Source organism: Hyla sarda, chromosome 2 (assembly GCF_029499605.1).
Source record: "Hyla sarda isolate aHylSar1 chromosome 2, aHylSar1.hap1, whole genome shotgun sequence".
NCBI lineage: Eukaryota > Metazoa > Chordata > Amphibia > Anura > Hylidae > Hyla > Hyla sarda.
Window position 1 is genome coordinate 220,116,833 of NC_079190.1, and position 27,046 is coordinate 220,143,878.

The 27,046-nt window shown below is 39.8% G+C and overlaps 1 protein-coding gene across 3 annotated transcripts in view; it reads left to right on the forward strand.

Annotated features, from left to right (window-relative positions):
- The window catches only part of SPNS2 (SPNS lysolipid transporter 2, sphingosine-1-phosphate), a 143,539-nt gene that overhangs the window by 108,716 nt on the left and 7,777 nt on the right, over positions 1–27,046 (forward strand). For 2 of the 3 annotated variants that reach the window (XM_056556410.1, XM_056556411.1), the window contains exons 8-11: positions 627–816; positions 10,756–10,821; positions 14,860–14,958; positions 20,292–20,455. In XM_056556410.1, coding sequence (XP_056412385.1) covers positions 627–816; positions 10,756–10,821; positions 14,860–14,958; positions 20,292–20,455 — 519 coding nt within the window. Of the gene's footprint in view, positions 1–626; positions 817–10,755; positions 10,822–14,859; positions 14,959–20,291; positions 20,456–23,615; positions 23,690–27,046 lie in introns of all 3 variants that reach the window. The other variant, XR_008888654.1, reaches the window with a different exon arrangement.

A 27,046-nucleotide genomic window follows, 5' to 3' on the forward strand; every position in this document is an offset into this window, starting at 1 on the left:
GAAAATATCTGGCACCTTCCCTTTTAACTAATCATAGAGCCTCTTTACAGTCAAGGACCACAGCTGCTTATTGACCACATCTGAATCCATAGACGGACATTGATTTATTTGACCTTACGACATTCGACACTAACGCAAAGTTCACACAGTTTACAATAAAAATTAAAAAAACTGACATAAATTAAGTATAAAAAGCAGCATTTTTTATTTTAATATGTTCCATTAAAGTCTATGGAAAAGCAGCCATCAGTGCACGCATTGTTTAAAAAAAATAAATAAATCTAAAAATTGGAATTATTGCCTTTTTTTATACATTATGTATACATTATGAGAGATGCTTTTCTGCAGACTTTAATAGAACACAGTATTAGTTTAAAAAAACTGCTGCTTTTTATACCTATTTTACTGATATCTTTTGGTTTTCCTTTTACTTTGTGTAAACCCAGTATTAGGGTAGGGTCACACATGCCTTATTTTGCTGTGTATTTTCTGCCGCTGATTTTCCTTCCCATTGACTTCAATGGGTAGCAAAATATGCAGCAAAATACGACATGTGTGACCCTACCCTTACAGTACAGTACATGAGAACTTCCCCATGACACTGACCACCCTTTCTATTTTAACAGTTTGATTTTTGGGGCTATCACCTGCATCACCGGCTTTCTTGGAGTGATAACAGGGGCGGGAGCTACTAAATGGTGCCGCTTGAAAACTCAACGTGCTGACCCACTTGTCTGTGCTGTGGGCATGCTGGGATCCGCGATCTTCATTTGCTTGGTCTTCGTTGCTGCAAAGAGCAGCATCATAGCTGCATATGTAAGTCACTTTACTAGGGAAATGTTTTCTCCTGTGCCTTTCTACTGCTCTAAATAATTCCTGCCCAGTGACGCTGAAACAAACCTTCTGTGCCGCTCAGCTGGTGTCCAGATTGCACATGATCTGCAATTGTTGTGCTCCTGTTAAAAAACTAGTGTCACCCACCTAGTCACTATTGCTTCTGGCTTAGCCTTCCACTCTGATGGAAATAGTGTATTCTTACATGACATCTTCACATTTCAGATTCTAGAGTGTTGTGTGATAAAATAGGATTCAGTCAGTTATATTTCAGGTTGGCAAGTTGAGGGTTTCAGGTTACCGTAACTGGAAGCCATATTAAATGCTGCAATTATGTGATATATTATTGTTAAAATATCAAAATTTGATATCAGTACTATAATTTGTAATATTATTTAACTATTTAAAGGGGTTTTTCCTGGACTTTTGCATTGATAACCTATTCTCTGGATGTCATCAGTGTATGATGGGTGGGGGTCCGAAACCAACACTCTTACTGATCCACTATTCTCCAGAGCCACTGCGCCTGTATACACAGTGAATGGGGCCAGATGCAGATGGCCCCCTACATTGTGTAGTGGCCCTTCTGGGTTACCGTAGCTCTTCTCCCATTCACTTAAAGGGGTACTTTGGTGCTTAGACATCTTATCCCCTATCCAAAGGATAGGGGATAAGATGCCTGATCACGGGAGTCCCGCCTCCGCCCCCGTTTGATGTCACGCTCCGCCCCTCAATGCAAGCCTGTGGGAGGGGGCGTGATAGCTGTCACGCCCCCTCCATAGGCTTGCATTGAGGGGGTGGAGCGTGACGTCACACGGGGGCGGAGGCGTGACGTCACACGCTGTCGGCCCTGTGGTCGCCGGTAATCAGACGCTCCGGGGACTGATTATAAACGGGGTGCTGCATGCAAGATCACGGGGGTCCGCAGCGGCGGGACTTCTGCGATCAGGCATCTTATCCCCTATCCTTTGGATACGGGATAAGATGTCTAAGCACCAGAGTACCCCTTTAAATAGGAGTTAAAATGCAGTAATCCAGCAAGGCTTCAACACAAATCTGTCTGTTTCTGCATCTGCTCAATCTGCTCTTAAAGGGGTACTCCACCCCTAGACATCTTATCCCCTATCCAAAGGATAGGGGATAAGATGTCTGATCACAGAGGATCTGGCCACCGGGACCCCCGCGATCTCCAGGCCGGTACCCAGGCGACTGGACCCCCTGCTATCAGACATCTTATAATAATAATAAGGGCCCACAATATGAAAAGGTGTTCTGGCAATTCCTTCAAAATTTGGTTCCGAACTAAAATTTGGTGGTTGCTCACTTCCACAATATATAACTGCAGAATATATGACGTACCCTTATCTTCATAGGCTGCTAAATGGAAGCAGTACTGCGTATTGTGACAGTATAATGCACTCATGTCACCTCTCCGCTAGAAGAATTCTCTACTCTAGCTAGGATCAGAAACTTCCTGTCCCAGTGATTTCAGGCATCATTGTAAGTCTAGTGTATTCTAAAAATACAGCTTGAATTCACAAGGATTTTAACACCGCTGCATACTTGCCAATGCAGGTTTATTTTCATCATAAAACGTAATACTGTATAATTGGAACAGTAAATGCATTGTACATGTTGTTCTAGGACAGTGGTCTCCAAACTGTGGCACTCCAGATGGTGCAAAACTACAACATCTGGAGGGCCACAGTTTAGAGACCACTGTTCTTGGAAAACCATCAGATGTTAAAACTACAATGATTTTATGTTTGCAACACAGAACCGGTGAGTGCTGGCTTTATTTTTCTCTACATACAAACACATCACATTAATGCTTTTTAAGTCTTACCATACATTTTCCTTCTCGCCTAGATATACTGTATTGCTAACATAAAATCATTGTAGTTTTAACATCTGATGGTTTAAAAAAAACATGTATGGAGGGCAGGGAAGGAAGAGCTCAGCCGAGCTCTTGCAGCAACAGTGCCGTTTTGTGGGTTTACCCGCTTGGTCACGCTAATTGGGCATGGCTAGGATATATAGTTACTTGTGTGAGCCGTGTCAATCACACGCCAACGGAGGCTAGTGATGTCCCACTCTGAGAGCAAGGGTGCATCTCAAAATGCCCTTAAGTTAACTTCTATCACATATCTATATGGGCATCAGAAACAAAGACAAATAACAGGTGAACCACGGGAGATGTAAAGGAAAAAGGAGTAAAGGTGATTATGAAGCATTATATGAATGCATCCTAGCCTGCTTTTATGCACATGCAACCCCGCTAAGCAACAGCAATACATCATTTAACTCTTTAGCTGATAAAAAAAAAAGTGAGACAACACAGTTCCAGTGCCAGGACCTTCATTCCTCTCTTATACACATTTTTGCCTTTGATGTCTTCACCCTCCCTGAGCACAGAAGCCTCACCACCCGTTCACATGGATTCAGATGTGACGGTTTTGGAAATTCAGCAAGAGTTATGTATTAAATGGGAGAACACTTGGGGCGATTGATGTGGAAAAGGACTTAGGAGTCTTATTTAACAGTAAATTTAGCTGTAGTGACCAGTTTCGGGCAGCTGCTGCCAAGGCAAATAAAATCATGAGGTGCATCAATAGGGGCATAGATGCCCATGACAAGGAAATAATTCTACCGCTGTACAAATCACTAGTCAGACCACACATAGAATACTGTGTACAGTACTGGGCACCAGTGTACAAGAAAGATGTAGTGGAGCTGGAGAGGGTTCAAAGATGGGCAACCAGAGTAATACGGGGAATGGGAGGACTACAGTAGCCAGAAAGATTATCAGAATTAGGGTTATTTAGTTTAGAAAAAAGAAGGCTTAGGGAAGACAAAATAACTATGTATAAATATATCAGGGGATCTATAACAGGGGGGCATCCTCTACGTTTAGAGGAAAGAAGGTTTCTACACCAGCACAGACAGGGGTTCTTTACTGTAAGAGCAGTGAGACTATGGAATTCTCTGCCTGAGGAGGTGGTCATGGTGAACTCTGTAAAATAATTTAAAGGGGATGCATTTTTGGAGATTAATAACATTGCAGGTTATGGATTCTAGATCTACAGGAACAGAACGTTGATCCAGGGATTTATTCTGACTGCCATATTTGGAGTTGGGAAGGAATTTTTACCTCTAGTTTAGTGTGAGGTTTTTTTTTTGCCTTCCTCTGGATCAACTCAGTAGGGACTCATTAGGGATATAGGTTGAACTTGATGGACTCTTTTTTCAACCTTATGAACTATGTTACTATGTTACTTAAGAGAAGACAACATAGTCATCAATTTAACAGACACCGTCCTGACCGAAGACTGTCTGTCAGTCCTCAGGAAGGGCCTGAATTTTTGTATCTCAGAGGACTTGACTTCATTGACGACTTCATTTGAAATCAATTTGCACAAAGGTGTAAGAAAATTTATCTACACAAATATTTCAGTAAAAAAGAACACAAAGAAATAGAAAGAACAGAAGGAGAATTACCAGCAATCCTGGGCAATTTAGGCTTCAGCGCACATTTTGCAGCCTCACCATCTGGAACAACAGATTTAAAAACATTATTAAGCATCACAGATCCATACATTGACAATCCAGATATGGGTGAAATAGAGATAGAAGAATTCAGAGGAGGGGAAAAAAATCATCATTCTCCCCACCAATAGGGAATGGGAGCTCCCTGGAACAATTTGTCACACTGGTATAGAAGGATGTTAGAGCTTTGTTGTATCACGCAGCCAAACCAAATCTCACCGACAGAGAAACAAAAGCCTTGAATTGGCTCAAGTCCCGTCCAGATTTGGTGATTAAAAAGGCAGATAAAGGGAACAACACTGTCATTATGTCTACATCACAGTACAAAACAGAAGCCTACATACAACTAAATGACAGGGTTACATATGTTAGAATCGATAAAAACCCAACACAAAAAGTACTTACCAACCTATGTACCTTCTTGAGGAAGCAAGTGGAACAAAATGTTTTATATAAATGTACAGCAGAGAAACTACTGCCTGAACACCCCTCGAAGCCACAATGGTATTACCTTCCAAAGGTACATAAAGTACCTTAAAAATCCGCCAGAAAGCCTTATTATTTCAGACAATGGGTGGGTTAAGGAATTTTTATCCCAATATACTGATTGGTTGTTAAGACCGTTACTAAAGGATACTCCTGCCTACCTAAAAGATACCAATGACTTCTTGGAATACTTAGACGAAATCCCTGTGGACAATGATAAACTGGCCTCCATAGACGTGGAGTCATTGTACACACGCCACACCACATGAGCTGGGAACCCAGGCTGTACATAAGTTTCTCATAGCAGTAGGGAAATCAAATCCCTTTATAGAATTTGTCACTGGCACTCTGAATTTCGTACTAGAGAATAATCTCTTCCAATTTGCCAACCAATGGTACAAACAGTGTACGGGGACGGCAATGGGGACACCAGTCTCTTGCACGTTCGCTAACTTGTTCCTTTCCTTCCTTGAAGAATGATCTACTCTACTGAAAACCCATATCTGAAATACATCAAACTATATAAAAGATTTGTATATGATGTCTTCCTAATTTGGAGCGGCACTGAAGAAGACTTTGTGCACTACCTGAATACAGGCAACAATATGAATATGTATTTTACTTCGTTCATAAGCACCAAAGAAATCACATTCTTGGACGTAATCGTATCTCTACAAGATGGGAAAGTATCGACAAAAGGATATCGAAAATCTTCTTCACCCCTCCTATATCTACATTTCGACACTTTTCACCCACAGCACACTAAAGAGGCCATCCCATACAGCCAGTTTCTCCATCTTAGGAGAATAAACTGCAGTGAAGAAGACTTTTTGGTACAAGCTGAAGCACTAAAAAGCCACCTTCTGACAAGAGGTTATCCCCCTAATATCAAAAATGGAGCCCTAGAAAAAGCCTCTAAAAAAGAAAGATCATCTCTGGTACATTAACAAAAAAGAAAAAAAAATTAAAGAAGAATTACCTTATCCTTTAAATTCAACCCCATGGTCCCAAGAATAAAGTAAGCGATCCATCGCCACTGGCACTTACTGAAGGACGAACCAAACCTACAAGAGATAGCAAGAAACAAACCACTTGTCACTTACTGTAAAAGCAAGACAGTAAAAAATCTATTAGTACGCAGCACCTACAAGAAAATAACAGAAACCAAAAAAACATGGCACCACACTGATATGCCTAAAGGAAACTACAAGTGCAATAGATGTTCCTATTGTAAACATCTCAACCCAGGCAAGAATTATCAAGTCGGAGGGAATGTGAATGACCTCATAAACATGCAGGACATCATACGTGGTCTGCTGTATAAAATGTCCTTGCCATAGATTTCATGTTGGCTCCACCACAAGACCAATGTTTACAAGGTTCAGGGAACACCTCCGCGTCTCCAGGTTGGGAGTTCCCAGGTTAGCAGAACATGTACAAGAGTACCACAAAGGAAACTCAGAAGTCCTCACCTTCTTTGGGATTGTATCTGTCAGTGCAACAAACCATGGGCGAGACAGGCATACAGAACTCCTACAGAGAGAGGCAAGATGATATCAAAACTAGATGCCACGAACCTGGCGGGATTCAACCAGAGAAATGAACTTAATGTATTCTGCTAAAATACTGCTTTAAATTACCCCCCCCCTTCCTTTTTACTCCATATAGCCCAATACAGTCTTTTACCTTGTTCCCTGTTACAGTATGATTTCATATAATGCTTCATAATCACTAGGGATGAGCGAACTTACAGTAATTCGATTTGTCATGAACCTCATGGCTCGGCAGTTGCTGACTTTATATTACCTACAAGCCTAGCGGCTAATCCAAAACTCAATTATATACCTACAAAAATTAGCCCAGAAAAAAATTATGTAACCAACATCTCTTTATTAATCACAATCAATAACAATAGGTAGGAAAAAAAAACATTTCTACCTATTGTTATTGATTGTGATTAATAAAGAGATGTTGGTTACATAATTTTTTTCTGGGCTAATTTTTGTAGGTATATAGTTGATGACTTTAGCCTGTATAAATGAGTTCTGCTTTCAGATGCTCCGGTGGGCTGGAAAAGGTGGATAAAGATAGCCGAACGGCTCTCCTATAGAGATATATGGAGGGGCGTGGCGTGGGAGAGCTGGGCTCCTAAGAGACTCTCTCTTTTTCCTTTACATGTTCCGTGGTTCACCTGTTATTTGTCTTTGTTTCTGTTGCCCATATAGATACGTGATAGAAGTTCACTTAAGGGCATTGCGAGATGCACGCTCTCAGAGCGTGACGTCACTAGCCTCCCTCAGCATGTGATTGACATGGCTCACACAGGTAACTATATATCCTAGTGGTTCACACTTACCTGTAAGGTGTGACCAAGCGGGAAAACCCGTGAAATGGCACCATCGCTGCACAAGCTCGGCTGAGCTCTTCCTTCCCTCTCCCTGCCCTCCATACATGTATTACAGTGTATTTTTATTTAATTTTTTTAAATAAAGGAACCGGAGTGCTGGCTTTATTTTTCTCTACGTAGAGTCATTGCATCCTAACCTGCTTTTATGCACATGCCCCCTAGCCCCCCCCCCCCCCCCCCCCGCTAAGCAACAGCAATACAGCGTTTAACTCTTAACTGATAAAAAAGTGAGACAACACACTTCCAGTACCGGGACCTGCATTCTTCTCTATACACATTAATGTGATTTGTCATAATATGGCGGTCAGCTCACTAGAATTACACATGAAAGAAGAATGAATCCAAGTAGGCATCCAGCCAGTCATAAAACTTAGACCCGCTTATTACTTTGTCACCTTTTTCATATAAATGACAGCATCGGCAGACATTTGTTGGCAATACACATTGGAGCAGGTGTATAAAATGGTCGTAAGGGAAAACTGTAGTTTTTGTTCCTTCTTACTTTCTTTGGTGGAGAGTTGGAAGCCCCCAGACACAAAACATAATAATATGGCCCCTGTGTATGTGGGAGGCCTTTACTGTAAAAACTATTTAAAGAAGTCTCATGCCTGATCAGTACAGAAAAATGTATAACCTTTCCGCAGGATAGGGGATAAGTTTTAGATCGCAGGGGATCCGAGTGCTACGGCCCCCACGATCGTCTGTACGGAGCCCGGCTCTCCCACGCCACGCCCCTCCATATATCTCTATGGAGAGCCGTTCGGCTATCTTCAGCTCTCCCATAGAGATATATGGAGGGAGCACAAATAAAATTTGCTTACGTTTCTAAAGAGAAACTGACAGCGGGTGAACTGGATTAAAATAAGATATAACTTACTCCAAACGGTACCACCATTCAGGAGAAACAAGAAGTATTAGGGTCTGTTGCTAATATGCCAATGCCATCCATTGAGCAATGGAGACGGGAGCTTTCATACAGAGCTTCCCTGCCTCCTTACTCTCTGCTCTCATATGCCGGCCCACCAGATAAATATTCACGAAGTACCCTTCACCCATGTAAGCGCATTGTGGAGGCAGGGAATCTCTGTATGCCCGCTCCCCCTTCCCTTTCGTGCAGGACGGCATTAGCAAATTAGCAATGGACACAAAAACTTCTTGTATCTTCTGCATGTCGACACTGATCAGAGGAAGTGTAGTGAGTTTAGTGCTGGCGGACCAGCTATCAGTTTCCCTATAACAAAGTAGGTCTATCATAGAGGCAAACTAAATGTATCAGTAAATAGATTAAAATATGCCGATTTCAAATCTGTAAATTTTATCTTTTGACTCCCTTGCATTGCCCTTCTACAAGTCTAAATATTCCTCTCCAATATATTTCTGAGCGAGGTAGTCCTCTGTGCATCAGCATTCCTTGTTTGTGAGTACAGAGATAAAAGATTACATTATTGGAAGCAGCGTCTTTTATCCTATTTACTGATGACTTTAGTTTAGGGGAGTTTTGGAGGTGACTTTAAGGTGACCTTGTTGACTACACAAAGTCTGGTTTTGCTTAAGAGCTATAACTAGAAATACATGAGTATGATACAAGTTTATAATAGTATTAGAATTGAATATTGTATTGGACACAGACTGTGCAGAAAATGCAGAGCAGAACAGTAACATTCAGCATACAATGATACTGCTCTTCAAAGACTAGATGTACAATAGCAACAGAGCAAGAATGCAAATAATGAGCAGAGCAACACAATAACTGGAAAGAGAGTCTCACTAAACATGCAGGTGGTGGGCTTTGTGTTACAGACATGAACCTTAGGGATCAGAGTATAGGACATCAAAAGGGCACTTTCCTTGTATTCAGATAATATATACACAGGGCGGTAAATAATGTCATAATACTATAAGAGCAAATTGAAAGGACTGAGGCTAGGTTATATCTGTCTTGTTTCTTGCAAGATTTATAACCATTCCAGTATATATATACTGTACAGTACAATGGTAGATAATTACAGCAATTTTCACATGGACCTTTTTTTTTCATGCAGATTAAAATTCATGTAAAGTCCACTCACAAATTACCTATCATTGAATTTAATATTAAATCCACCCAACTGATCAAACAGTACAGATTGGGATTAGTTCCATTGTGTGGGGCATATCTGTTGCAAATCCACATTGGATAATCATTGTGTTAACATACTCTAATACTGATACTGTAATAAAGCATTTATGAGATGCTACATTTACCTTGATATGTTGGAAGAGAGGTTTACAACCGCTGTAAACTACAATTCCCTGCATACACTTACGCCATCACAAAGTCAGGACTTTTTCCAACAGATAGATCGACATAGGTTGAAGAGCGCCATGTTAGGGCCTTTATAATAAACACAACATTAAAAGGTTGATCTCACATTTCACATGATCCATGAATTGCAATGGATACCATAATCTATTCATCTTCTGATTATGTGGACAGTGACTACTAATAATTCTAACTGGAGAAGATGTTTGCATCAGAGCAACTTTCCGCAGGGTAATGGCTTTATATTGCATTTAAATGAAAAGGCTGGCAATAAAATAAGTAATTTGGTTAGTAGGCTATTCACTTGTCATTGATTTCTATGATGTTTTATTCTCATATTAATAATTTATAGTCTATTGATAACATACGAGATTAAAACACAGGCATATTATCCATTTAGCATAGTTCTCTAGATGGTGCCTCAAAGGTAGAGACCTGCCAAGTGAACAACTCTAATATTCAATAGTCAACATTGTTCCTTGCAGCCATCATGTGTATTTGTTAATATCTTATGTATCTACTATGAAATCTGGATAGCTGATCCAGTATACGGATTCCCTTCAGTGTAGTACATAGCAGCTGTTTGAAAAAATGTATTTGATAATAGAAGCAAATTAAGAAATTATGGTACAAGAAATGCAATTCCAACAGAAAAACTGGGCTGGTGGATCTGTTGCACGCAGGACACCGATGGTACCCAACAGAACCTATTGACTTCAATAGGGTCCGTCTAGTTTCCAGCATTGTGCCTGTCATTGGAATGTTTGTGTGGTTGAAGGGACATGTTCATTCAATGGAGGAGAAGATACCTAACACAGGATGATTAATCCAACAAATTGTCTACTTAAAAGAAAGTGTAAAGTAATGAGTATAATGTGTTCTAAACCAAGCTTTCTCAGTGTTTTGTAGGCCAAATACACTATACACTATAATGCAACTTACACAGCATAAAGACCATGCAAGAGCCCCCTAGAGACATGGTGTGTTCCCCACTCTGCCACTGCACCTACCATATGTTAACCTAGGTTCTATAACAATTCTCATCTACATATTTCTTATGTTCCTGTACTTCACACCAAGGTCTTTTGATTTCAATAGAAGAAATGTAATTGTGAGAAATTTCTGCATTATGTGCCTTTTTATTAAATTAATGGGGAATATGTTACATTCCTTTTGACAGATTTGTATATTTGCTGGGGAGACCCTCCTGTTTTCTAACTGGGCCATCACTGCTGATATGTTAATGGTAAGTAAGAATATTGCTATATTTCTATTGTTTATTAGGTTTCTCTACAATTGTTACTAGGCTGATCACCACTAATTTATCTTTATCAACATGAGATCAGGCAATAGACTTTATACTAATGGGTGAATCATAATTTCAGAATGCTTTTGTTAATAGGAGGAAGTAGTATACCTTAATATTCTGTAGCATCATTTTTTGTGTAATGGAACTCTTCTCTGTGAATCTTGCACCCTGACAGACAGGAGACCTGACCCTACAGTCTGACCCTAGACACCATCATAATCCCACTTGTTAGTGCAGCAGTTTGTACCAGAGCTGCTCTTCTCTTTGTACATGAGGACTGGAAGTTAAAACCATAATTTAACCATTAAGGGGGCTATAGGGGACAGTCGTTGGTCACCAAGCACACAGTAAAGTGTACAGAAAGGCCTCCTGTCTCCTGTTCCTTTGTTACTGTTTCTGCCTTTATGTTTGCCATGTGTATGTTACTCCTCTTATTATTACTAGCTAGTACACAAGGCCTCTCGACTTGCCACATACATTAATATAAGCAGCCAAGTGCAAAAGATCATCTTTTTAGAAAGTATTGGGTATGGATATTTTGAAGGATTCTACTTTACCTATTGTGAAGTGCAATTTGGGTCACACTGTTCAGTGAATTTGTTTATAATATTGGGAAAAAATATTCATGTTTTATGCCTTTTATGTGTTTTGGGAGTTTTTTTATTGCAAATGTTCTGTTTAATGGAGCCATTAGCCACTGCTTGACATACTCTATGCAGCATGTATAAAAAGTTCTAATATAAGTTAATAGTTAGAGATGAATAGTTATAATGAGCGGCTCTTTGACCTCCAAAGCTTTCAGTTTGATAGTGCCTTGTCTATTTACTATAAACCATCAGTTCTATTAGGAAACCCTGAACTATGTCTGTTTTTGTTTGCTTAAAAAGTCATTTTCATTAAATTGTAAGTGGGGTTTTTTAAGGCTGGGTTCACACACCATAAAATCTTTCATGTCATTTTATGACATATATTTTCATTAGGGTTTACCCTAGCGAGTAACTTAACCCGGCTAACACCCTTCTGCACATATTGCCATGTATTTAAAAGTTAAAAAAAATGTTAAGAAAAGGATATAAATGTTGTCAAGATAAAATCAAGAACTGGTTGTGGTGTATATCAATAGCTGTCACATCAGCTTATCTAGGCAGGTGACCAGGGAGAATATCATCCTAGGGTAGTTTTTTAAGTGGTCACTAGGAAGGAATGAAAGCAATGATAGTCACAGTGACAAGCCCTTCTTTTTGGCAAATTATAGTGACATCATCTTAATAAAGCACTGACATCAACCTTATCTAAATACTTTAAGTCATGGTGTTATTAGGGAGCTGCCATTGACATACTACATAAACCTAGTACTCCTACAGACCAGTGATCACACTGTGTGGGCGCTTGTAATTTAACACTTCATATAGCCAGCTCATTGTAGCTCTTATGGTGGCACCCATACTCATAATTTCCTGGCAGATGAAGCCATAATCTCCTTATGTGTTGTCATGCACATGAATTGCTCACTCATTTAACTAACCTTTGTTGTAGCTCCCTAATTTGTGCAATAAATTATCTATTTTCCTCGCTCTTAAGTTGGTGAGTCATATCTATCATCATCTATATGATTCCTGGGCTATTGTTTGAATGACCCAGATCTTCCTGGAATGTCCTACACCATGTTTACATCCTTGCAAAGGAATGAACTAATCTTGACCATCGTCTACTGTAGGAATTTCCTAATGAACTTATTCAAGTAAACACAAGGCTGTGGCCATAGATGGTTTACTTTAAACAGGAAGCTTCTTGAATACTGTGTTCTTGTTTGATATGTCAAGATATCTCCAATCATCCAGTCCAGCAACACATGAATGTTTCCTTCAACAACATGGAGTGAAGACATGCATATCTCTTCACCAATAACTATATGTTCACATTGAGCTGTCCTATTACAGTCATGATTGTAGGATCAAAAACAGTATTTATAAAAACCTTTATTTTATAAATACTGCAGGTGCTAACTGAATTTAAAATTCTTTCTATTCGTAGACATAGTTTCCTCAATTTAGTTAGTGTATTACACAATGGTTGTACGATTGAACCAGATATAAATGACCAAATAAACCTAAAATATTCAGCATAAGCCAGTCGCGCCACTGTGTTTTGGGAGCCATGGATGGCTTTCAAGGGCACCATGATGCAGCCGCCAGGGCTGGCCGGCCCAGTATAGCCCAAAGGCTCTCCTCATATATCAGGAGTGCTGCCTGCATTAAAAGCAATTGGGCGCGCAGGTAAACAGCAGTGATAGAAGGCAAAGGCAAAAGCCGCTCCTCTGTCATGAAAGCACATACACTGCCCTCTTATTCTTACTGGTGTCTGTGTAGCTGGACACCCCTACCTCAGAAGAAGTGCATGCTGTACACCGTGGTGTTGCCACGATGACATTCCTTGTGCTGTGTAGCCTTCTCCTCTGGGAGAGAATGGATCAGATCCTGTAGCTGCTGAGTTGGGAGGTAATGTCATCTGTACTATTATTTTCCCATTATACTATACCAGTGCTATATGTCAGTGTGGAGCCATGCTTGTGAATTTGTGATTTACCAAGGTTAACCTTGGTTAACCAAGAAAGTTTGGGAACCACTGGCTTGGTTGTGACGTAACTTGTGACGTAACGCACTTGATGTAACTTTAACGTGACTTTATTCTTTCATGAGTTATGTACAAGTTTCTGACCACTTATAAAAGGTGTTCAATGTGCTGCCCATTGTATTGGATTGTCAATGCAACCCTCTTCTCCCACTCTTCACACACTGATAACAACACCACAGGAGAAATGCTAGCACAGGCTTCCAGTATCCGTAGTTTCAGGTGCTGCACATGTCTTATCTTCACAGCATAGACAATTGCCTTCAGATGACCCCAAAGATAAAAGTCTAAGGGGGTCAGATCAGGAGACCTTGGGGGCCATTCAACAGGCCCACGACGACCAATCCACTTTCCAGGAAACTATTCATCTAGGAATGCTCGGACCTGACACCCATAATGTGGTGGTGCACCATCTTGCTGGAAAAACTCAGGGAACGTGCCAGCTTCAGTGCATAAAGAGGGAAACACATCATTATGTAGCAATTTCGCATATCCAGTGGCCTTGAGGTTTACATTGATGAAGAATGGCCCCACTATCTTTGTACCCCATATACCACACCATACCATCAATTTTTGTGTTCCAACAGTCTTGGAGGGATCTATCCAATGTGGGTTGGTGTCAGACCAATAGCGGTGGTTTTGTTTGTTAACTTCACCATTCACATAAAAGTTTGCCTCATCACTGAACAAAATCTTCTGTGTAAACTGAGGGTCCTGTTCCAATTTTTGTTTTGCCCATTCTGCAGCACCTGAAACTATGGATACTGGAAGCCTGTGCTAGCATTTCTCCTGCCGTGTTGCTATCAGTGTGTGAAGAGTGGGAGAAGAGGTTTGCATTGACAATCCAACACAATGGGCAGCACATTGAACACATTTTATAAGTGGTCAGAAACTTGTGAATAACTCATGAAAGAATAAAGTTACATTAAAACCAAGCACATCATTGTTTTTCTTGTGAAATTCCCAATAAGTTTGATGTGTCACATGACCCTCTTCCTATTGAAAAAAAAAAAGTTGGATTCAAAATGGCCGACTTCAAAATGGCCACCATGGTCACCACCCATCTTGAAAATTTCCCCCCCTCACATATACTAATGTGCCACAAACAGGAAGTTAATATCACCAACCATTCCCATTTTATTAAGGTGTATCCTTATAAATGGCCCACCCTGTATATTGTATAAGTCACTAATATCCTTACTTGGATCCATGGTTATATTAGATTCTTACTTGTCTTTTCCTACCGATCTGTATTAACCCAAATGATTTGGGAACTATTCTACTGTTCCATTCTATCATTTTGTTTGTAATAGTCTTAACTTTTGTTTCTCTTATTTTATGTAGTATGTGGTTATTCCAACTCGCCGTGCAACTGCTGTGGCTTTACAGAGCTTCACATCACATCTTCTTGGAGATGCTGGGAGCCCATACCTTATTGGTTTTGTAAGTATATAACTGTAACCAGTGTCAATGTAGTATTATCAAAACCTATAATCCAGCATATGCCAGTCTACCTATGAGACGACTGACTCCAATTATACTACAATAACCTTTATTAGTACAAATTATACAAAACACAAGAACAGTCCTTCCTTAAAATTACATCAGCCCCAAGAACAAACAGTGGGGAACATTCACAAGGAGTATCACCAGTATATTAGTCCACAATGTTACACTGTATAATAGGAAAAACTGCTAAATAGGAATACAGTTCTGCATAATGAAAACATGAGAGCCCTCATATTTACCTGATTGTGACATCTGGGATTCCTGGATGCACCCCACCTCCACCTCAACACACGTTTCGAACAAATCTCCATCAGAAGGTCAATCAATGTAGTACAGTGGTCCCTCAACATACGATGGTAATTCGTTCCAAATGAGCCATCATTTGTCGAATCCATCGTATGTTGAGGGATTCGTGCAATGTAAAGTATAGGAAGCTGTACTCACCTGTCCCCGCCGCTCGCGATGGTGTCCCCGGGCCTCCGCTGGGCTCTCCTGGTCATCTCCGGTCCTCCGCTGTCTTCTGCGGTCCGCTGCTGTCTTCTCCGGTCCTCTGTCTTCTCCGGTCCTCTGCTGTCTTCTCCGGTCCTCCGCTGTCTTCTGCAAGGCCTTACTGGGCCTGCATAGCGACGTCATTACGCCGCTGCGTACGCCATTCCTATTGGAAGACGTGCGCAGCAGTGTATTGATGTCATCGGAGAGGGCCGAGAAGACACCGGAAGACCAGCGCTGGACCCGGAGGGCACCCCGGAGCATGGTGGAGGGGTAAGTAATAATTACCGCACCACAAGGGGAACATTAAGCTGCTATCCGGCAGCAGCTTAAGCATTTTGCGCTGCCGGATAGCACTTAATGCGATAGCCCCGACATAAAAAAGCATTGTATGTGGATGCTGACATCGACATGCGATGGCCTCTGAGAGGCCATCGTATGTCGATTTGATCATATGTCGGAGCCATTGTAGGTCGGGGGGTCACTGTATTACCTTAGTGCAGTGTTTCTAGACTCCAGTTCTCTGTGCACCGCAACAGGCTGTGTTTTCTGGACTTCCTTAGTATTTCACAAGTTATATAATTATGGCGGGTGCATCAGGCTACACAACAAGCATTCTTTCTATGGGATGTACTCAAATCATGACCTGTTGGAGGTACATGAGGACTGGAGTGGAGAAATATTGCTCTAATGTGCTAAACATTTCCCAAATTAATGTTCAACTACAGTGATATTGGACAAGTTATACAGTCATGGCCGTAAATGTTGGCACCCCTGAAATTTTTCAAGAAAAGGAAGTATTTCTCACAGAAAAGGATTGCAGTAACACATGTTTTGCTATACACATGTTTATTCCCTTTGTGTGTATTGGAACTAAACCAAAAAAGGGAGGAAAAAAAAGCAATTTGGACATAATGTCACACCAAACTCCAAAAATGGGCTGGACAAAATTATTGGCACCCTTTTAAAATTGTGGAAAAATAAGATTATTTCAAGCATGTGGTGCTCCTTTAAACTCACCTGGGGCAAGTAACAGGTGTGGGCAATATAATAATCAAACCTGAAAGAAGATAAAAAGGAGAGAAGTTCACTTAGTCTTTGCATTGTGTGTCTGTGTGTGCCACACTAAGCATGGACAACAGAAAGAGGACTTGAGAACCGAAATTGTGAAAAAATATCAACAATCTCAAGGTTACAAGTCCATCTCCAGAGATCTAGATTTGCCTTTGTTCACAGTGCACGATATTATCAAGAAGTTTGCAACCCATGGCACTGTAGCTCATCTCCCTGGGCGTGGAAGGAAGAGAAAAATTGATGAAAGGTGTCAACGTAGGATAATCCGTATGGTGGATAAGCAGCCCCAAACAAGTTCCAAAGATATTCAAGCTGTCCTGCAGGCTCAGGGAACATCAGTGTCAGCACGAACTATCTGTCGACATTTAAATGAAATGAAACGCTATGGCAGGAGACCCAGAAGGACCCCAATGCTGACAGAGAGACATAAAAAAGACTACATTTATCCAAAATGAACTTGAGTAAGCCAAAAATCCTTCTGGGAAAACGTCTTGGCGACAGATGAGACCAAGATAGAGCTTTTTGGTAAAGCACATCATTCTACTGTTTACCAAAAACGGAATGAGGCCTACAAAGTAAAGAACACAGTACCTACAGTGAAATATGGTGGAGGTTCAATGATGTTTTGGGGTTGTTTTGCTGCCTCTGGCACTGGGTGCCTTGAATGTGTGCAAGGCATCATGAAATCTGAGGATTATCAACGACTTTTGGGTCGCACTGTACAGCCCAGTGTCAGAAAGCTGGGTTTGCGTCTGAGATCTTGGGTCTTCCAGCAGGACAATGACCCCAAACATATGTCAAAAAGCACCCAGAAATGGATGGCAACAAAGCACTGGAGAGTTCTGAAGTGGCCAGCAATGGCTCCAGATGTAAATCCCATTGAACACCTGTGGAGAGATCTTAAAATTGCTGTTGGGAAAAGGCGCCCTTCCAATAAGAGAGACCTGGAGCAGTTTGCAAAGGAAGAGTGGTCCAACATTCCAGCTGAGAGGTGTAAGAAGCTTATTGATGGTTATAGGAAGCCACTGATTTCAGTAATTTTTTCCAAAGGGTGTGCAACCAAATATTAAGTTAATGGTGCCAATAATTTTGTCCTGACCATTTTTGGAGTTTGGTGTGACATTACGCCCAATGTGCTTTTTTTCCTCCTTTTTTTGTTTAGTTCCAATACACACAAAGGGAATAAACATGTGTATAGCAAAACATGTGTTACTGCAATCCTTTTCTGGGAGAAATAAATTTCAAGGGTGCCAACATTTACGGCCATGACTGTATATAGTAAATCTCTCATGGTCCCTGTGAAGAGTTATGGTTGTATATGGATTGTGTTTGTGAAGTGTCCATTAATTGTACCTTGACAATATGAAGTATTACTGTTGAAACTTGTAACAGAAGGAAACGTGCTTTGTAGGAACATGGGGTGTGTTATAGTTATCATCTACAGGACTATTCCCACCTTGTAATGGTCTAGAATTTTGCTGCCGTATGCAACAGCTTCCTTGTCACTTGGATGCTGTGGGACTAACGTTAATCTAAAAAAAACAGAGAAAAAGGGTCTCTTAAGCTTTTATTATACTTATTGTTAGAATGGAAAAACATGAAGGAGGGAAATGTATTAAAATTATGTTTTATACACCTGTCCCAAATTTATGAAGGGGCACAGATCTCTTAATACATTTTTCAACTAGAGTGGTATAGAAAACAGCGGCACTCACTCCAGGCTTTGGATCCTTTAGCCTGACATGTATTCTGACTGGTTTTGAAAAAGAAAATATTTGCACATTAGTAAGTGCCGCTGATTTCTAAACCACTCTGGTTGAACGGTTTTCTACTGTATCTGCAAGTCTGTTCAGCCGAGCACCATGGTGCGGGATTTATACTACAGCAGTACGGGACTATTAGCTGTATGCTGACTAGAGACATCAGGAATTCTATCTGTGGGTTGGGCAGTTTCTCAATTCTATTAGGATTTTCTCTTAAGAAATTGACTTTTGACTGTCCATGTGCCACAAAGAAATCTACGCTAGTTACAGTCTGTTGTAGAGTTCTGCTTTAATGTGTGCTAATTTGTTGACGTAAAGTATACTAAACTTTTTGGAATGTGGGAGGCCACATTGTTCCCATTAAATCTCTCCCGTTATTTTTGACATTTTAAAATAGTGACGCTAGAGGGCAAAAATGGCATTACATGACCTAAATATATTATATGTAATGTCGTCTCATTATGAAAGACATAGAGACAGTCAGAAAGGGTAAGAAAGATCTACAGTCAGTTTGTGGGCTCACAATATTGTACATGGAGAAGACTAAATATATTGGATTTACTAATTTTCCACAGCTGCCAGAGTTCTAAACAGGCTTCAGTCATAAGGCATAGAACATCTGTGTGTACTGTTAGGAAGCGTGTTGTATCAACTGTGGGAAGGGTTACACAGTTCTGGATGCTTGTGTTTAAACACCAGATGCTGTGCAGGTACCTCATTACATGTACAAAGCAGATGAGCCTTTACTGGAAAGAGTCTGCAATGCTGAGACTGAACTGTTCCCAAAGAGTTTGTCTGGCTCAGTTTGCATGTCACGTATTCAGGACTACAAGGCCATTTCACAGTTACAATTTCATACATTATTCTAACTGTTTTACTTCCAGCTCTGTGTGGAGGTTTTATGGCAATATTAGACTTTCCTAAAAGTGGCAGCAATTTGCAAAGCAGCGTGAAAGAAAATTTCATTGATATAAAGTCCTTCTCACACTGTGCCTGACAATGTCTGTTGGAGGCATACGTTGGGGAAATTCTCTGGCGCAAAGGTCCAAAGATACCTCCTACTAGTGTTACAGTGGCATCCATCACTCATAGGCTCCTATTCTTAAACATTATGTATTGTGAAGTATATGGCCCTATGTGAAGTATATGGTCAAAATGGCCCTCTTTTGACCTCCATCAGGTCTTAGGGTCCTATGGATCGATTTACCTGATATCCCAAAAATGCACACTGCTAATGCATTATGTAAGAACCCTTATTTTGCCATCCTTTTCTTTTAGCTTTGTCTAAAAAGTAGGCAGATCACCTTCAAAGTTAATTTCTTTACCTCCACAAACACTCTATGCATCTTCGTCGCCAGCTTTAATGCTTTAATGTACAAGTAGTATAGCTGTAAAGCAGCTATCCTTAGTTACAGGGGAATATTTTCATGTATTATCAATATAGGGATAAGTAGCCATGACAATCAATTATAAAATAATCAAATATTTTAAGAGGAAATGGTAGATACAATAGTTTAACATTTGGAACATCCTCAAAAATAATACAAGAACAAATGATGGTCTTGGCGTCAGCGAAATTCCACTTTTACCCTAGAATAACCCTTTCTGTAATTCTAAAAATGTTTTCAGATCCCTATTATGATATCATATACACAATGTCTATGGGGAAAGGCCATGTTATTGTTTTAATCATAGTGTTGCATTCCTGACTGGAAACGTCCACACCTCACCAATGACCCCGGTGCGATGAAAACTGGCACCATGTGTTTACCGATATTAATGTAGAAGTGTTGTTTAGTTAAATGTAGCCATCCTTTGTAGTCCCCAGTGCCCAGGATTTATAGCCAGGCTAAAGTGGATTTCCTCTAGTGTAGACACACATTGTTCTTTTCCACCAGGTTGAAGGAGGCTGCTTACAAGTCTTTTGTTTCTACTTCTCAGATCTCGGACCTCATCCAGGAGAGTACCAATAAGTCTCCACTGTGGGAATTCCTGAGCCTAGGTTATGCACTAATGCTCTGCCCGTTTGTGGTTGTTTTGGGCGGAATGTTTTTCCTGGCTACAGCACTTTACTTTTTGGAAGATCGTGCCAAAGCTGAACAACAGTAAGTTAAAGTTTCCTTGAAACCAGTATGGACCGTTGTTTGTGTAGAGGCAACATGAAAATAAGTTGGCTTCACTAGGTCTCATTATATAACCGCTCACCTTCATCATTCTGACAGATTCCACAGCTATAGGACACATTCATCCTAGAAACCTGATAGAATTTTATGTATGTGGAAAAATATATTACTAATGTTAGGATTTATTAGCTATGTAGTCAACTATATTCTTAAAAATTTACTCATATTATAGTAGTGCATCCATCATACTTTGTAGCTCTAAGACTCTGTTTCCATCACCTTTGAGCCTTCTATCAGGAGTATGGATGCATAGAAAAGGGCAGTTAACTACCCTATTCTTTAAAATAAAATTATATGCTAAACACATGCCATGAACAGAGCCTTAGTTTCATATTTACAACATAAATGTTGTTACTACAGAGAAAGAAGTAAAAGAAAAAATATTGAAAGCCAAACTTGTTTTCTTTGGTCACTGCATTTAAAAAGAAAAACCTTTTTTCTTTTAAATCAACTGATGGCAGAAAGTTAAACATATTTGTAAATTACTTCTATTAAAAAATCTTGATCCTTCCTGTACTTATTAGCTGCTGAATACTACAGAGGAAATTATTTTATTTTTGGAATGCTCTCTGATGACATCACAAGCACAGTTTTCTCTGCTGATGTTATTATAATAATAATAACGCTTTATTTATTTATTGTTGTCCTTTGTGGGATTTGAATCCAAGTCCCCAGCACTGCAAGGCAGCAGTGCTAACCACTGAGCCACCATGCTGCCCTTAGCATACATCTGCTATTCATCTGCTATGCATGGTTGCTAAAATGGACAGAGATGTCAGCAGAGAGCACTGTGCTTGTGATGTCATCAGTGTTCCAAAAAGAAAGGAATTTCCCCTGTAGCATTCAGCAGCTAATAAGTACTGGAAGGATTAAGATTTTTTAATAGAAGTAATTTACAAATATGTTTAACTTTCTGCCACAAGTTGATTTAAAAGAAAAAAGGTTTTCACCAGAGGACCCCTTTAACTTTTTTCCTCACAATTTATCTTCACTCCACTGAACATTTACTAACCTCACAGATGTATATATGAGAATGCATTTACTCAAGTGAAAACTGTCAAGGTTACATCATTAAGAAGGTGTTAATATCAATTAACAAGAACAAGTAAAGAAGCCACCCATTAAAGGGGTTCTCCCGTGGAAAACTTTTTTTTTTTTTATCAACTGGTGCCAGAAAGTTAAACAGATTTGTAAATGACTTCTATTAAAAAATCTTAATCCTTCCAGTACTTTTTAGGGGCTTTATACTACAGAGGAAATGCTTTACTTTTTAGATTTCTCTGATGTCATGACCACAGTGCTCTCTGCTGACCTCTGCTGTCCATTTTAGGAACTGTCCAGAGAAGCATACGTTTGCTATGGGGATTTTCTCCTGCTCTGGACAGTTCCTAAAATGGACAGAGATGTCAGCAGAGAGCACTGTGGTCATGACATCAGAGAATAGTATATAGCCCCTAAAAAGTACTGGAAGGATTAAGATTTTTTTTAATAGAAGTAATTTACAAATCTGTTTAACTTTCTGGCACCAGTTGATTTAAAAAAAAAAAAGTTTTCCATGGGAGTACCCCTTTAACATTGGGAACGTCTCCCCAACATCCAAGATTAGTGAGTCATATATTGGCCCTAAGAGATAAGGTAAAACTGCCTAGAATCAATCCTTCCCTTCACCTTAAAAAACATCAATATTAAGCACCTATGGACATTGGAAATTCTAGAACCCCAGCAACCATTGGTCCCTTGGCTCTTCATTTTAGTAAATGCATTCCCTATTTCATCATAGTACCAGTGGTTATCTAGTTTGTAAAACCAAATGTTCTTTCCTCCGGATAGGCCATCAGTATTAGATCAGTGGGGGTCCGACTCATGATGCTCGTGCGAGAGCTGCATCCTCTTCAATATTTACTTGTACTCTTTCTTGCAATCGCTGTACCCGTATTAGTGTCAGTGAATGGAACTGCAGCATTGTCATTGCACAAGCACCGTTGTCCCTTCAAACAGCTGATTGCCAGGAGTCGGGCCACCTTCCGTCTAATGGCCTATCCAAAGGATAGAAGACCAGTCTTTACAAGCTGGATAACTACTGCCATTGACTGTATGGATGTGTGACTGTGACAAGTCTTCTGCATAGAAACCCATTTCATAAGTGAATACAGTAGGAATAGCAAACCTTATATTTAATGTTACTGCAGCTGTAGCTACAGTAAAAATACATAATGCCAGACTATATGTCTGATTCAACTGATGCTCTTTGGGAATAGGATAAATGAGACATAGTTTAAATATATGACTAAGTGTTGTTCTATAGTAATAGATATTTATATGATTGAACATAATTGACTAAGGTAACAGTTGCACCCAGATCTGAACTCAGCATTATGAATGGTAAATAGTAGTTGGGAGGGTCCTGTTAGTAACCCCCCCCCCATCCCCATGGATAAGAGTTCAGTTGGTATCTGAAAAGTTTGCATATAAGTTAGCATATATAATATTTTTATAAAATATCTGTAAATAATAAAACTAGTTAGAGGGTTTTTTGGGGGACACCATAATATTATAGATATATTACTCCTATATACTTAATAAAGATCACAACTGTAGCCGTTAAACTATTAGAAACAACGGAAGGGGGGGGGGGGGGGCAAACCAGGTCCCAAGGAGTACTCCAGAGATTTTGCCATTACTGCTTGAAGTTTATGACATTAACCTGAATACATTTGAAATATTGTTCTCATTATGTTTCATATAATCTCATCTATACAGTAACAAGTGCACATGTGTGTCTCCACTTAACAAATGTACTAGCTATGTCCATGGCCTCGCTATATAACACAAGCATTGTCATCTGGGAAGCTTCTGAAGGGAATGGTTACGTGAGGCCAGGTGGGCTATGCTTTGAGCATGGGCAGCTGTATCCTGAGGTTTCACTATGGTACCCAGCTTCCGCCCGGCTGACATTACCGTAGGCAAACAAAAGCACTGACAAAGAATTCAATCTTCCTTTGTCTGGTGATGGTTTGCCTGGTGGCTCTGCTTGAAATAGTTTGTTGTCTCCATTAAAAAGGGTGCATTTTCTTCCCACTAGAGAGCCGGGTTCAGATCCTTTCACTGTTGGCAGCTGTAGTGACTCAGAAGAAGCTTCCATCTTGTAGCTTTTAGGTTGGTCTCATTTTTTTATTTTCTTTTGCTTTTTGGTTTCTACTTTCCCATTTTCTGATTTGTTTGATCTAATTTGAAGCTTTATTGAAATGATTCTTTTCATTTCTCATGAACTTTCTATTGACGTTCCTAAGTTTTTTTTCTCATAAACATCCTGATCCCAGCCAGGTCACTTACATTGATTATACAGATTAATGCAACATTTATGTAGCAGTGCTTCAGACTTTAATAGAAGGCAACATTCATTCATTTAAATTACGTACAGAAGCCAAGGTCTGAATAGAGACAGGGACCATTTCAAAGTCAAGATGTGTCCTTTTTACATATGATTAATAGTATTAAGAATACTTCTATAATATTTAATAATTTATAGTTATATGTATTTATGTTTCTTTTATTAAAGATGACTGTGGTCTGGACTGTGTGCCAGTCCTCTGTTTTATTCCTCCTGGAAATTAAAGGGGTACTCTTTCTATTTATTTTTTTAATCAACTGGTGCCAGAAAGTTAAACAGATTTGTAAATTACTTCTATTAAAAAATCTCAATCCTTCCAGTACTTATTAGCTGCTGAATACTACAGAGGAAATTATTTTATTTTTGGAACACAGTGCTCTCTGCTGACATCACGACCACAGTGCTCTCTGCTGACATCTCTTTCCATTTTAGGAATTGTCCAGAGCACCATATGTTTTCTATGGGGATTTTCTCCTACTCTGGACAGTTCTTAAAATGGACAGAGGTGTCAGCAGAGAGCACTGTGGTCATGATGTCAGCAGAGAGCTCTGTGTTCCAAAAAGAAAAGAATTTCCCCTGTAGTATTAAGCAGCTAATAAGTACTGGAAGGATTAAAAAATTTTTTATAGAAGTAATTTACAAATCTGTTTAACTTTCTGGCACCAGTTGATTAAAAAAAACAAAGTTTTCCACCGGAGTACCCCTTTAACAAATAAATGGAGTGTGTTAGGACTGATAGTGAAGTAACTATTAACTTTTAATGGCATTCATGAAAATATTTACTAATACCGCATATGCGGTATTCTGTATAGTTTAGAGTTTATATTGTAATCCATCCGTATCTGTCACAAACATGTCTTAATGTGTTTTCAGTTATAGAAGTCAATAGTACATTTAAAACATAAGTATAAAATACAACATTAGCCTGGATTCTTTTAAGTAATACACACACTTATTCCTTGTTCATAAGCTGCATATACTGCTGGATATACTACTGCGGCTGGTTTACTGCAGACAGTACACAGCCTGAATTACAGGTTTGTAATGGGGACAATACAATTGATATACTAAATAAAGCAACATGCACTTATAACTTGCATATTAATATGCTTTGTCTACTATTACAAAGTATCTATTAGGCGTCTCTTCCTGCCTTCCTTATGTAATAGAGCTAAAATATCTTATGTTGTTGGTAAACAATTATGGTAACACTTTTTCACTTTACATAACCTGAGTAACAGGATTTTAGCCAGCTAAGCATACAAAGATTTCTTCATGTTTCTGGCATGTTTTATTATTTTTTTTCTACACTTTTTGTTAATATCGGTGTAACTATGTTTATCTTAAGACATTCATAGGCTTTGGGTATGATTGGTTCTATAGATTGTTGCTTGGATTGTTACTTCAGTAAGTTTAGCTTCAGTCGCCATCCAGTAGACTGAAGTCTACTGAATACGAAAGTATATGATAGGCTTAGTTTATAAAGTATTAAAGGGAATCTGATTTAAAATGTCTAACATTAGGATTCATGTCTATTTAAGGTGGTAGCAGCTACTGAAAACGTTATAATCTGTTTTATAGAACAAGTTGTTATACATTGAATGCAGAGCACATTCTTCTTGTTCTTTGGTCAGTTTTGTCAAATCTGAAAATGACTCCCTTGTCCCCTGTAGTCAGGCTTGCGCAGCCATAATAGACAGAGGTAAGCCAAATGTTGCAGACAGAAACTTAAAGGGTACTCCGTCCCTAGACATCTTATCCCTATTTGATCGCGGGGGGTCCGGCTGCTGGGACCCTCCGCGATCTCTGTGCTGGCACCCGTGTTTTTAACATGATGTTCAGAATCCCGAGTTCGGGCAGTTGAGACGGCACTCCATGCCCCCTCCATTCATGTCTATGGGAGGGGACGTGACGTGACATCACGACCACAGGCAGAGTACCCCTTTAAGGGGGGCAAGTGGGTCAGAGGGGTCTATTAGGCTCATACCAAGGATGGAAAGTAGAAAAGGGTCTCCAACGTCACCACCATTACACCATCACTTTTTGTTAGCACTACCTAGGCTAGCTCTTTACATTGAGGATAATATTAAGAGCAGATAAAGTATTTAACAAAATACCTCACGATGTTCACATTTTGCATTTCTGGCCTGTTAGGCCATTTAGGTCTTTCATTTGCCCACACTGTCACGACACAGCCACGAAGCCTATCATAAAGGTATAGGATTAAATACCTAAGTAGAGGGTTTTACAACTAATATCCTATAATTTTCAGAACACCGGCTGACAGGAATAATGACTTTATTGTAAGGGAGTCCTGCACGTAAAAATAAGCGCTTCCTTTTTCATTGCAGCATTGATTAGACGGATGAGAATAAAATAAACCACTCTCACAGTCAAAATCTCTGCGAAGATAAGGAAACCCTAAAATAGAATGAAATTATTCCTTACAATTTATTTGCCAAGCATGGGTTTGAAAATAGTGTCTTCCTCTGTCAGGATGAAAGGGGTAGAGTACTGTTCCTTCCTCTTGCTTCGTGTGTGATTCCCACAGGAATGTGAGACATCGGTAATGTCATGAAACACCCCTCCCTACATGTGGGGTATGGGTATTGTCCGGTTGTGACATGTTTCTTTGTGGAATATAACAATTCCTGGAGCTTCTAGCTTCCTCTTCTCCATGATAAGCCTAGATTGGTCAGATATGTGTGAAAGCTTGGGACAACAATGGAGACCAAGATGAAACGTGGAACAGCATATGGACTATATATTTTGTATTCTTACTTATAAGTGACACTTGAATAAAAGTCTTCAGCTCCATATAAAACTTCAATATTGTATTTTAGAGATGAGCGAAGTTACAGTCATTCTATTCGTCTCGAACCACGCGGCTCGGCGGTTGCTGACTTTAGCCTGCATAAATGAGTTCAGCTTTCAGGTGCTCTGGTGGGCTGGAAAAGGTGGAAACCGTCCTAGGAGACTATTAAAGTCAGCAACCGCCGAGCGGCGAGGTTCGTGATGAATCGAATTACTGTAACTTCGCTCATCTCATGTATTTCATGTATATGTATTTCATTGTAATAAAAGATTTGTACCCATTCTACAAAAAGAAAGAAACAAAAGTG